This window comes from Convolutriloba macropyga, chromosome 4 (assembly GCF_964194025.1).
Source record: "Convolutriloba macropyga chromosome 4, txConMacr16.3, whole genome shotgun sequence".
NCBI lineage: Eukaryota > Metazoa > Xenacoelomorpha > Acoela > Convolutidae > Convolutriloba > Convolutriloba macropyga.
Window position 1 is genome coordinate 24,668,895 of NC_134471.1, and position 13,709 is coordinate 24,682,603.

The 13,709-nt window shown below is 33.2% G+C and overlaps 1 protein-coding gene across 1 annotated transcript in view; it reads right to left on the bottom strand.

Moving 5' to 3' along the window:
* Positions 1 to 13,709, bottom strand: part of LOC142338031 (neural-cadherin-like) — a gene marked incomplete at its 3' end in the record, with an annotated part of 261,027 nt that overhangs the window by 84,430 nt on the left and 162,888 nt on the right. Inside the window, 4 exon segments of the mRNA XM_075387664.1 lie at positions 259 to 540; positions 7,672 to 7,842; positions 8,279 to 8,912; positions 9,193 to 9,338. Of these exon segments, the coding sequence (XP_075243779.1) occupies positions 259 to 540; positions 7,672 to 7,842; positions 8,279 to 8,912; positions 9,193 to 9,338 (1,233 nt within the window).

Genomic DNA, 13,709 nt, shown 5'->3' on the forward strand with positions numbered 1-13,709 from the left:
TCGTCGTTCTGAACTCAAACCAATTTATGGAAAATTGAATGTTCATAAATTTAAAATGTTGAACACTGGAGATGTTAAATTTTAAAAGTTTTGTCATCTTTCTCGTCCTTTTACGTTCAGATCTTGTTGATGTCGTCGTTTCACTTATAGGCAAAGACCTCGTTGTCTAAGATTTCGCATGTGGACATTTGTAAACGACTTTCTTTTAACCTTTCTAATTACGATTAACTCTAGTTACGATTAACTCTAAATTTTTACCTGCAATCTGGGCTGTTCTATGTTACTTGGTCTGTCAATAGCCAACACTTTGAAACTGTAAACAGCACTGATATCCTCAGTTGTGACCATTTCTCTATCCAGCGGATTCTTCACTACAACTTTTCCAATTTTTGGATTGGAAGAGTCGGGTTCTACAGTGAACCAGTCGTGGATGTCTGTTTCCCAGTCCACTTCGAATCTGATGTCTTGTTCTCCGTCTTCGTCCGCGTCCGAAGCTTGAACACTTGCAATGACGTAGCCGACTGCAACGTCTTCATTGACCTTCAAAAGAGAAAAATCACATCTAATAATTTATCTTCGATGACTTAGAAATCAGTTTGAACGTTGAAGAGGCAGAATAGCAAAATGCAAACACTAAAGCTTCCATATTCCAGCCATATGCAAAAAAAAAATTGACCGACTTTGAAATTTATATGCGTATTTAAATATGATCTGCATTTTTTCGAAACTAACACTTCCAAAGTCCAATAACTTTGGGCTAAATGTGCGAGTGTTTGGGCTGAAAACATAAAATAAAACGCTAAACGAAACTTCCAACAAATTTAGTAAAGGAACAATGAACAGGGATGACAAATGCCCGTCGCGAAAATGCTACAAAGACGTCAGATGAATGCCATTTGCAGATAAAAATTCTTTTGCAATGAACAAATTCCAAACAAAATTTTCCGAGAGTTGCCGAGACCTTTCTATCAAATCAGACACAATTAGGAACAGCTTCTGTAGTCACAAAATTTTGTTTAATTGATTTTCTGAAGTCAATTAAAATGATAATCGTAAAATTTCTGCAAAAAATTCAACTGAAAAAATTCTTTACCATTTGCATTTCCACGGGCCAAAGAAAATAGAGAAGACAGATATATAGGAAATTATTTTATAAAATTGTCCATAAAACAAAAAAATATTAATATTCAAGACATCTTTTTATTTAATATCAACTACAAGTACTCGAAAAAATCTAAGACAAACCTACCAAGCTAAGTGGAATGAAAACTTTGGTCAATAAAGACGATCGAGACTCACGGACAAACGATGTGATAGAAGCCATAAAACAACATATCGACATCACACTGATAAGGTATTGAGACTCTTGACTAATTAACCGGCCAGAAAAAACCCTAACCGGGGTAATAATTATCCTGATGATAAGAAAAGAAAAACAAGAGAAGAAAAATAGTCAAAAGCGATAGTGCGTGCCTCCATTTTCAAGAATTTTTGATGAAAGTCTTGTTAAAGGTTCCATGTTTTAGTGTTTGAGAAAAAGAAAAGAAATTAATCCGAAAATTTAAGATAGCCAGATTTAACTTTGATTAAAATAAAATACTTTCGTTTAAAATTCCTTTTGATAGCTCTGGTTGAAAAGACAGATGTTATTCGCTGATTTTCGTAAACAATTTCAAGGAACAGTTTTCCAGATAAATATTGCTAGCCGTCCATGCAAACAAAAAAATTGATCTTTAGTAGGCAAAAATTTATTTTAAAATTTCACAATTTTTGTGAAATTTCATTTATTTTCAGAAAAAAGTCTGGTTTTCAAAACCAATAAAACTTTCAGTGGCCTATCAATTAAATCCGTTCCGTTCTACATACCTAAGAGAGCGACGCATTCTTGGAAAACAAACATTATGCAAATTTCTGAACTTAAAAAACAGTTACAAAACTTTTGTTGGTTTGATAACTGTTAACGGAAAAACAAAATAGTTATAAATCACAGTTTTTTTTCTTATAGTTACGGATGGTATATGCATTTATAACAAATTTGTCCATGGAAAGATATTTTCAAAAGTGTTTCATCAGTTGCAGTTTAGAGCCATGTCTTCCAGAGTTTACACACCCATGAAAAATTACGCGACGCATAAGAGAGCGACGCATCCTTGGAAAGCAAACATTATGCAAATTTCTGAACTTAAAAAACAGTAACAAAACTTTTGTTGGTTTGATTACTGTAAACGGAAAAACAAAATAGTTATAAATCACAGCTTTTTTTCTTATAGTTACGGATTGTATAAGCATTCATAACAAATTTTTCCATGAAAAAACTTGTAAATTATATAAGAGTATTGATTGTTTGAAACGAACTCAAAAATTGTCTACGAGTACCTGATCTGCACGCCAAGTCAATATCAGTACCGGGCAAGTAATATATCAGTACTGTATCACAGCTTTAATCATGTCACTTTTTACACTTGTCAGTCAAAATGCAAGTTTTGCCATGAGGAGCAAGTCTAGATGCAAGTTTTGGCGAAGACTTGCAAGCCTTGGCCAAGACTTGTCAAGTCCAAAAACGTTAAAAACAGCCACAAAAAAACGAAAAAAGGTTAAAATTAGCCAAAAAAATAAATAACTCGAAAGAACGTGAAAAATAGACATTATTTAGTACTGGAGTTCAAAACTAGCACCCCGGGGTTCACAGTAAGAAAATTTACTAAAAATAAACACAGAAATGGTGGCACGTTGCAAAATTTGGAATTCAAAATTTCCATTCGAGTTTTTTTTGAAAAGTTGGTTTTGACTTGGGAATCAACTTGTAAATGTAATCCAAATCTTGACATAAACTTGTCAAACTTGCAGGCTCGTTTTCATCAACACCTGCTGCGATAATAGCAGTTAAATAAACTGCCAGCGTGATAAATTTTAATGCCCCATCGACACTGGAAGACGCTTCAGCATTAGACTACGAGTTTATCACACTCTTTAATCGCCTCTGTTACTAGGTAAATTGTGGCGATAAAAAAGTGATGATAAACTCGTAATATAATGATGGAAACAGTTTGACAAAATTGTAATTTTTTTTAAAAAAAAGGGTACAATCAAGATTTTGGTTATTGGTTAACTATATGACCAGTACTGTTCTTGAAGTTATTGGTTTGTTTCGAAGCTTTTGACGGTAAGGTGCGCAAATATCGGGGATCTTAGTCATTACATACTCCAAAGTGGAGTCCGAACCAAAAAATTTTTTCATTTTGGCCAAATTACGCACAAAAAAAGTTGTTAGTACATAATCCGTCCAAATAACACTGGCAAAAAGAGCAGTTAAAAAAATAGGAAACAATTGGACAAATAAATCAAGAAGAAAAACAGTTGTTTGTGTTTAATTTTTCCAATTCCTTTCAGCTGCTGAAAATGCATCCTTTTTACCGAGCTCAATTGCAGAACCAAAAAAACTAGTTTATTGTTTTATGTTGCAAGAAAAACTATATTTCAATAGCAGCTTGTCGTGGGGGCCATTAAAACCCCTGATCGATTTGCATTGAAGTTTTGCATCCGCTTGTTAAGTGCGAGTTGAAAATTGCTGTAATTAACATCATGAAAAATATCAACTTCTAGGAAAAAGTTCCCATTTCTTTGAGGTTTTCCAGAGTAAGAATTGCACCCCTGAAGTTCATTGTGAGTGGATCAGTTATAATTTGAGATTTCACAATCTTTTTATCCCCCCTTTACTCCAACCTCTTTCCCCACCCTCCCGCCCCCTCTTGCAACCATGAGTTTATCAAGAATTTAACAAATTTTAGAAAACATTTGAATTTTTTTCGTTTGGATTGGTCCTTCAAATATATTTAATTTGTTGTTACAGTGTGGTATAAAGTTCGTGGTGAAAACTCTTCTTCATTCTTCTTCATTGCTGGTTTTGATTTCACTATTGAACATTTTCAAATAGTTGTTTGTGGATCCTGGAAAAGTATCAAACATGTTATTCAAAGATATTTTCAAAAGTGTTTCATCAGTTGCAGTTTCGAGCCATGTCTTCCAGAGTTTACACACCCATGAAAAATTACGCTGGGAAATTTTGCTCAAAAAAGAGTCTCTCATTTCGGCTGTGTTCAATTTCGAAATGATCCCAACAGGCTCAGTTTAAAAGAATTCAGTACTGGCCCAATCTAAATGTTGGACTACATGCACGTATCAGTACTGTGCACGTCTCAATGAAAATTACCACACGGTTGTTATCGCGCTCGAAGTTATCGTAACACCTCCGCTTCGCCTCGGAGTTTGGTAACTTCTCGGTGGTGATAACAACCGTGTGGTAATATTCATTGAGACTTGCACAGTACTGAGATGTGCGTGAAGACCAGCATTTAGACTGGGCCAGTACCAATCTTGTCTTGCAGTTCGGTAACTACATATATAGTTGATCGCAGCCATATCCGGATGAGTTCATCCGACTAGCAATGATTTAATCCCGTCAATAGCCATTAACCAGCATCTTTTTCCCATGCCATTCGATTGAGAACTATTTGTTCCGACCCACTTTAGTGGGGGAAGAACTATATACTCAAATGGATTTTTTTGTTCAGACAAGTTTGGCCGATAGATATAATCACCGTAGACAGTTGTAACTGGTAACATTAAAAAGCCCGTTCAGCGTAGTATCTGCCATTAAAAAGATTTTTTTAATATTCGCTTTTTATAGGTAGTTATCGAGGTTTCAAGTTTTGTGAATATTAGACGTATTTCAGCTGTTTTTATTCACATTTTCGGTATTTTTAACCTAATTTTTGTCAATTTTGCCGATTTTTTTTCAAATTGATAACTGCAGTATTATTGACCTAAAATCTAAAGATAGAGGAGGGCTGCTGAATTGTTCAATCCGAGTTTTTTAGCTAGATTTTATGCTATTTTCTTCAAAAGTCGACTTTTTTGGAACCAAATTTGGGATCAAATTTGCTTTTTTAGCCGACTTGCTTTAAATTTGCTAGATGTAGAAACCTTAAAACAGCAGTCATATTCTTTTCAAGCTGACAAATGATCTAATTGTACAACCACAGGCTAGGAGAGTTTTCTGGACTTATAAATTTGCCAGTTTTTGGCAAATTTAAACTCGATAACTATACAAAATGTATTTTTCCTTTTGACAGGATGAACAATTTTGCTAAGAAAATGAACTATTTTGCAACCATTTGAACTATTCTGTTCTTTTTTAGACGCGCAGCAACAACTGGGCTAATTTTGATCTCGAGATCGATGCTTACAATTAAAATTTTTTTTAAATTCAATGGGGAGCGACTTTTTTCAAAATACTTCCGTTATGTAATAGTTTATCTAATTTTTTTTATTGACAAGAATTTCAGATCAAGACTCAATTAATGAAGAGAAAAAAAATTAAAATGACAAAAAAAATAAAATTTACAAAAAAATATCTCGAGGCCAATCGAGATTCTATTACGGTTTCAGTTACAGTTTCTATGGCTTTTACCAGTTGTTTTCGTAAAATTATTTTATGTATTTCTTGAATTTTTATTTCATTCGTTGTCTTTTTATCAGTCCAATGACTTATTGTCCTCAGTCAGAGATCCAGACATTTCTTCATAGAAGGCATAAATGAACCTAGACACTTTTTTCAGTTGTTGTCTTATGTCTGATATGACTTTTAATACCTATATTTGTTTACCTATAAATATACCTATAAATATATTTGATTTGTGTTAAGAAGATATCGGTTAATTTTTGAACTTTGCCATTATTTTATCTTATTTCACTCAACTTCGGGCGCAATCGCAGTAAAAAAAATACAGAAACCATTTTCCTGTGGGTTATAAATTAATGTTCGTAACGGTTTTTTGTTCAACTAATGGTCTCTTTCTTTTGATACAACGCCTTTTCTATTTTTTTAGCATTATTACATTTTTTACGAGATAATTTTGTTTCCTTGTCAAATTATCACATTATTGACCCTTCCAATTGAAAGAAAGCATGGCAGGAAAAAGGAATAGCGTTCGAAAAAGACGTATCTGAATATGTTAATTGTTTTTGTTATATAGCTTTGCTTTTTGGGCTGAGACACAGTTATCTTACAAACCTTTATTGATCTTTTCTGTTATTTGTTATTGCCTATGTTTGAAATTCTTTTTGTTTCTACTTGCCATATACCTAATAACAATAGGTCCCAATTTCTTCCCCAGGACGTATAACTCAACCTAGTTAAAGATTTCAGTTTATAGCTGTTTGTTTTAATGACTTCAAAATTAAAGTTAACAAAATTTCAACTATATCATTTTGCTTTCTTTTTCATAACCATGTAACTCATTCTCATTAAATAGAAGTCTCAATTACTTTTGTTGATTTTGAGCTCGATTATACGTTTTTACTGATTGTTTCGATCATTAATTTTATAAAATGTTTTCGAGAGTTCTATACTGTTCAATTTCTGAGTTTTTTAGTTGTCATGTCTACGTAATCCATTTATCAGGAAGACTCTCTGATGTTAAAATGAGGAGAAAAAGACGATTTACAGTTCTTGCAGGTAACATCTTATAATTATAGTGCCTTGAACATTGTGATCTCTTAAAGTTGTTCGAAGTTTTGGCTTCTTTATATGTTTGTTGTTATTTTGTGGAGTCGTGACTTAGTCTCATTTTTAACAGGCCAACAGGCCCAATTGGCATTTGGAAGTATTGCAACTTAGTTCATCGCTGTTTGTTGATATCTTAAATCTGTTCTGACATTTGAAATCTTTTGTTTTTAAAAACATAATTGGGTTTTTGGGCTTCGTCATTTTTTTAAATAGTTTTTCGGTCAACTTGTAGCCCAGTCTCTGTAAACAAAGGTCATAACCCGTTTACAGTGAACTATAATTTAAACTCTATAACGGTTTTAGCTTCAAAATTTTGTTTCTTGGCTTTTTCACCACTGTTACTACGAGATTTCATAAAATATTTATGATATTTTTGCATTTGTACTTTTTATAGTTTTTTTTTCTTTTTAATTTAGAACAATTATCGTAGGTCCCCATGGCTTTGAAATTTTTGCGCATTTGAGCACTGAATAACGACATGTCTCAATTGATCCCTATGCCGATATAAAAGAACATTTTTGGGGATTTCAGTGAAATTATTTGTTTTCAAAAATAGAAAAGTATTTTTGAACTTCGCACCTCTTTACTTTTTTGTCGCCATGTTAACCAGTCGCATTGAAGACAGGTCCCATATTTTTTCTGTTGAAGTATAGGTTAAATTGTTTCGTCTAGGTTTTACCTGATTCGAGTTTGATTTTGTTATGATATTATTTATTATAGACATCGACTTTTGGTCGTAAATATTGTTTGTTGTTTAATAAGTATTACTGTCCTTTCTAGTAGTCCTATGATCAACAACGTTCATCGGCCCTCTAGGGTGGCATTATTGTATTCCATTGGTTGTTTATGGAACGATTTGTATGTTTTTGAAAGTTTTCTATCTCTTCATCATTTGGTAGCCAATTAAGTCAAGAATGTGGATGAGCGGGGTCGGAACCTTATGTGCGTACGCACATTACCGAGCCTCCTTGTTTCTTTACATGTCATTCGGAATATTAAAATTCAGCATTGCAGATCATATATGATAGATATCTTGAACCAACATATCAAGATGTTGTAGTAGAAGGAAATTACTCCGGGAGGTAAATAAACTTAGTACATACCTCAGTTGCGGGAACAGTAGATGGGTCAAAGACGGGCGGGTTGTCGTTGTAGTCAAGCACAGTGACGTCAATTCTACACTGAGCGGGCAATTGGCCGAAAGTGTCGTCAGCCACATTGATTGTGAGGTTGTATGTCTTTCTATTGCTCTCGTAGTCTATCACTCCTCGGTCCTGAAAAAGATCGAAATTGCACGCAGTTTATTAAGTTTCAAGTTAAAGCATTAAACTTTTAACTCGTCGTGAATTCCTCTTAACTGATTTTGATCTTAGTTTGAAAGAGTTGAGATTTCTAATAATTTTAAAAGTTTTTTTTGCGTTTTTTTATAAAACTGGCTGAAAAATCTATGCAACTAAACACACTGATCTTCAACAATGCTCATTAAACAAAAATATAGTCTGTCCCATAAAGTTGAAATAGTCAAACAAAAGAAAAAGGCCAGAAACATGCAATTGAGCATGCAAATGAGCAATGTGGACAGTGTTTTTGAAACGTTCAATTATTTCAACTTCATGGGACATGCTATAGCGTGGAATCAAAGAGTAAAGAAACCGATTTAAAAGCGTTAAGAATTGTCGAAAAAACCAAAGTTTTTCAAGAATAACTCACATCTAAGCTTGAAATCAGAAGATTGACAACACCATCTGAAGGGTTTGTGACATCAAACACTGCGTTGATATTCCCTTCGCCGATTGTCACTTTGTTCAAACCATTCACAGCGTTCGAATCTTCGTCTTTAACGTTGAATATAAACACAGATTGGCCGCTAATTGCACCCTCCGAAACAGAGATTGTATACGATTCTCGCTCACACGATGGAGGGTTATCATTAACGTCTAAAACTTCTATAAAAGCGGTTCCGGTTGCCGAGAAGCCGTCCTGATCTTTTGCCTGGACTTTCAATTCGAACTGGAATCCTCGATCTCCTTCACGGTCCAGGGTTTCTTTCGTCCGGATTTCACCAGTTTTGGGGTCGATTTCAAACAAGTCTGTCGGTCCGCTGATTATCTCGTAAGTTATGTCGCTGTTTTCGTCTGCATCCTTTGCGGGCATTGTCATTACGAGTGAAGGCGCAGGTCGGTTCTCGGGTATGGTACCCCGTTTGTTGGGTAGTATGAAGAATGGAGGGTTGTCGTTGACGTCGCGAACCTTGATTGAGATTTCAGTCGAGGCTAGTTGGTCTGAATTAGGAACGACATTGGGTGAAATGTCTTCGGCGAACACGAGAAGGTTCCAAACAGGTCTAAAGAAATGAATCATGAATTCGAAAAGTCTCCAAAAAATATATCAACTGTAATGGTAAATTCCACCTCTTATTAGACGATACGCACTATAATTAGTACAAAAATGCTCTTTAATTGGTTAACACAGGCTTATGGAAACAAACATCTTGTTCACGTGGCAGAGAAACAGTTCAGAATTTAACCAGACCTCGGGTTTGAGAAAAATAGAAATGGTCGAAGCTAAATTTTACCATTTAAAAACTGCTGAGGTGTCTGAGTAGAATGGATAATGAATATTACCTCTCCTCCCTGTCCAGTAGTTTCCTCATTTTGATGTCTCCTGTGACTTCATTGATTGAGAAGTGGTCATTGGCCCCATCTCCACTCAGCCTGTATCTCACTTCACCTGGGGGATTCAGATAAAGGTCCTGGTCTACTGCTTGCACCTGAAATTGGATCCAAAGAACTCTGATACTCTACTTTTTCTTCTGTTTCATTTTGACTGTACACACTTTTGTCCGCAATAAAAATAGGCCTTTACGTATTTCGAAACAAAAAATGAACACTATGTTGCTAATTTCTTTATAAAATACAGGTTGAACAACATCATAAGAGTGGTGCCATGATTGTTATTCTTAGAAAGGCCAAGAATGGCGCGATAATAAAGGGAGAGTGAATTCGTGTTCTCAATATTGTTATGACAAATGAGAAACTAGATAGGTCCGAGGTACAGTAGCAAAGCTATAATAATATGATTATTGTTAATTGAACAGCGTATAGTCAGTCTCCTGCACCAAATAAGTCACTGCCGCTAGGCATATGCTTAATTTCTACAAAAAGATTATAAGAAAACTCTAAAATTTGCTAATTTTGTTTCCTCAGTTTGTAATTTTGCTATTATCGGAAGAATTGGAAGAGGACAATCAGAAGAGCATCGGACGAATTGCTCTCGAACGACTACTGGAAACCAAATCTATTGCAGCCTAAACAAATTTCACTAAAAATCTCAACTAAGTTCAGTTATTGTTGTATCTATATTCACTAAAATGGGGTCAAATGACAATAGAGGTTATTATATACCACTATATAATCACTAAACAAATTTAATGTGAAAAAATTATACCAATTTTAGCGCATTTTTTAAGGATTATTATTTATAGGATATAAAAGCCAAGGGCTTAAAACTGACTCGGAGAGTCAAAACGGGCTAGGGAAAAATTGCATAAAAAACACCAACACATGTACATTAATTGCTTCAAAATTCAATGGTCAGCCATTGAAAAAGATTTGAAAATCAATTGATAATATTGAATCATTTTATGAAGCGTTTACTAGCGTAAAACATATTTGATACTAACACATTTGCTTCGCCAGCTTTTTTGATATTGATTGCTAATTCAACAAAATAAAAAGTTTGAAAACTGTTTATGGTGCATGCAAATGGTATTAAAAAAGTGCTTGAGAAAAAATCGAAAAAAATACTGCTTTCAGCAAAGTTATGTCAGTTTTTTGAAGTTATCATTTATAAAAATTTCAACTGCAAGGATTCTTTTATGCCGGATTGTTTCAATAATAAGCATTGATTTGAAATCCTTCTTAGCTAATGTTTTCGACTAATTGAATTAAGTGATCGGAATTGCCAAAGCTGCAGTGGTAATTTTTTCGGTTGTCATAGTTTTTTTATCACGTCCCATAGGTCCCTAAGGCCTGACCATGGCCGCAAGATATGGCCAAACGAGCTAAGAACACATCTCTGAACTCTGTAATATTCAATGGGGGTTTATTTCCTATCAAAAAATGAATTGGGTGTTTTCGAGGAGCTTTTTTTTCAAACCGATTTTCTCTTCAAAAAATTTTTAGTTGAAGTCTGTTAGAAGAAAAAATATTGAAAAATAGGCGCAAAAAATTTTATTGGGAGATTGTCTTGGGAGATTTTTTGCAAGTTCTGGGCAACTTCGTTTAGGGCAAACTATGTTCTGATATGCCAATTTTTGAAGTGCATTCTATCTTTTGTTGAATCAATTATTCGTGAGAGGGGTGCTCAATTTGAAAAAAAAATTATTTGGTTTATACTGAATAAAGAAATAATAAAAAGTTTTTTTTACTGCAGCACCCTACTGGAAATCAGTTGAAGGTTCTATTATTTACGATTAAAAGTAATAGAATACTACTCAGTGTCGCAAAATTTTTGAAGCGCGCCTTCTACTGTAACCTGAAATGAGATTGTAGCCCAAAAAAATAAATTTATTTAGTTTTCTTTGAGCTTACATTGGACTTTGAATTAGATTTTCATATACTTTAAGCATATTGTATTCTTTTTTTACAAAACATCTTGTTTTCTAGGCAAATCCAATTTTTTTAGAAACTATTTATTATGAATATCATACACTGATTAAGCGCAAAAGCGTTCAATTTTGTACTATAAAAAACATAGTTGGAAGAAGCTCATCTTGTTAGAGCTTGTGAGAGCAAAAATTTTGGAGACCTCACATAGTCCAGCACGATTCTGACAGAGTTTTCTAAAGACTTCCAGGATAAATTTCTTTTTTCTTAAATCTGATCATTTTCAAGATAGATCTTTGCTTTATAAGTACTTACTGGGTTTGATAATTGAGATCCTTGCTTGCCTATCAAACTTAAGATTTCCGTTACATAAAATAAGTCTATTGTAATAAGTGGAAAGTAATTACAGTATTTAATCCAATTAAAATTAAGCAACAGGTAAAGCGTGAAGTTGATTTCGCTTAAACTCAAAATGAACAAAATTTGAAATAAAAGTCTTAATATTCTCATGTTTAAAATGCTCTTAAAAAACTTTCCAAATTGACGATTGAATAAAAAAATTAAAGAAAAAAGCTGCGGATTACAAATGTGTCGTCAAATACAACTTTAAATCGAATTCATCAATAAATTGGAATTCATTTTCTTTCGTCGGAATGAGTAGAGTAATCCGGTCATATCCAGTTAATAAACTGGAATTTATAACTCGAGTGGTAAATAAACAGAAAGTGTCAAATAATAGCTCAAGTTTAGTTTGTTGCTCTTAAAGCGTATTCAGCTTTCTCTGCAGGTTACCATTGTTAAGCGAATGTTTACAAGATGACAAATAGTTTGAATAATTCCATAATAAATTAGTGACGTTCGTTATAAAATGGAAAAATGGTATAAAATGAAAAAAGACCAACGTTTATTTTCAATAAAATTCCAAGGTAACGAATATTTTAAAAATAAACAATTGTCTGAGTTTTGGAAACAGTCAATGTGCGTAATATTTATTTTTAAAAATGGCTATAAGTTTTGAGCTTGCGTCCAATTTTTTACAATTTCTTACAAATTTTTGAACCTCATAGTTTAATTACGTTGGGTTTACAAATGCCAAAACTGCTGTAAAATAGTTGAAAATCAAGGGAAAAAATAAGATATCTAATGCACGAATTTTCAAAATAAAATACTAATTTTACTTGAAATTTATATATTGAATGTTTTCACTTCGCATAAGATTTGTTAAATAATTTAATTAAATTATTGTCTCATTGAGCGTTAACACGTGTTAAAGTTCAAACAAAATGTATTTGTAAAGCACTTGAAAGAAAAAATTGAAAAGGTGAACCGAAAGTGAAAATCCAATTTGTTATTTAAACTCCAGGCCTTATTTTCATTAAATAAATTAACGTCACTGTAAATTGGACGTAATATTCATCATTCATAAACCATCACCATATTTGTCAATTAAAGCAACAGGTTGAAACTGCATTTATTTTATAAAAAACTATCAAATAATACAACTTATTCTGATATTTTGTGTCAATTTTGCTGACAAAAAAATAAAGCAACATTTTACAAATCATATACATACCATATTTTACAAACCAAATCTTCCTTTTTGAAAAATTATGGAATTAATCTGAACTGGGGTAAAAAAAACATAAATTGGTTCAATTGAAAATTTTAAACAGCATTTTAAATTGCATTTATAAGAAACAATAATGAAAAAAATTAATAAGCGTAATTTATCGATAAATGAACTCAAAGCAACCTTGTACGCGTGGAAATTATCAATTTAAACGCAATGCTGGATTTAGATTTATTATACACGTGAAAACTTCAGTTTAAAGTTCACCTACTCAATTTGTTCATATCAAAGCGTTTTGTTTTCACAAAGTTTTCACTGTTTAAAGCTTCATCTAAACTTAAATGGGGACAAATGTGTAAACTTACAGTTGGATTTATTTTGGAATTAATGACTCAAAACTGAGGCCAAAGAATGCACATGCTTTCACCTTCTATAGTGTAATTTTGGAATGACTATCTGAAAACTCAAAGAGGTCAATATGAGGTAATGATTTAAACTTACAAAATGCGTCTGTAATAGGTTACATTACAATTTACCCTATGCCAAAATACCCAAAATGCCAAAAACCCAATGACGTAATTAATATATTCAAAGCAGTTGAAAGCGTCAGCAAAAACCTCAAGGAAAAGCTTCCTTGGACTGACTGCAAGATTGAACAGAATTTCTACACCTAATTTTAAGTAAAGTTAAGTGCAGGCAATCTGAGGCCCGTGTAAAAACTTGAGAGATCACTTGCTGCACACTTTTAAGCATGCAGCTATGACTGAGCCACCCAAACAACTTGAGAAAAAAACTATCCCAACGGAATATTATACTAAACTATACCGGCAAATTTGAAAAATATTTGCTCCCGCAAAGCATATTTTTAATATTAAATTGACATCTATTCCCAAAACAATTTTTTAAAAAAGCAATCTGTTCTATCTCAACTTGCGCATAGAGTACAGTTCGTGATATTCTTCAA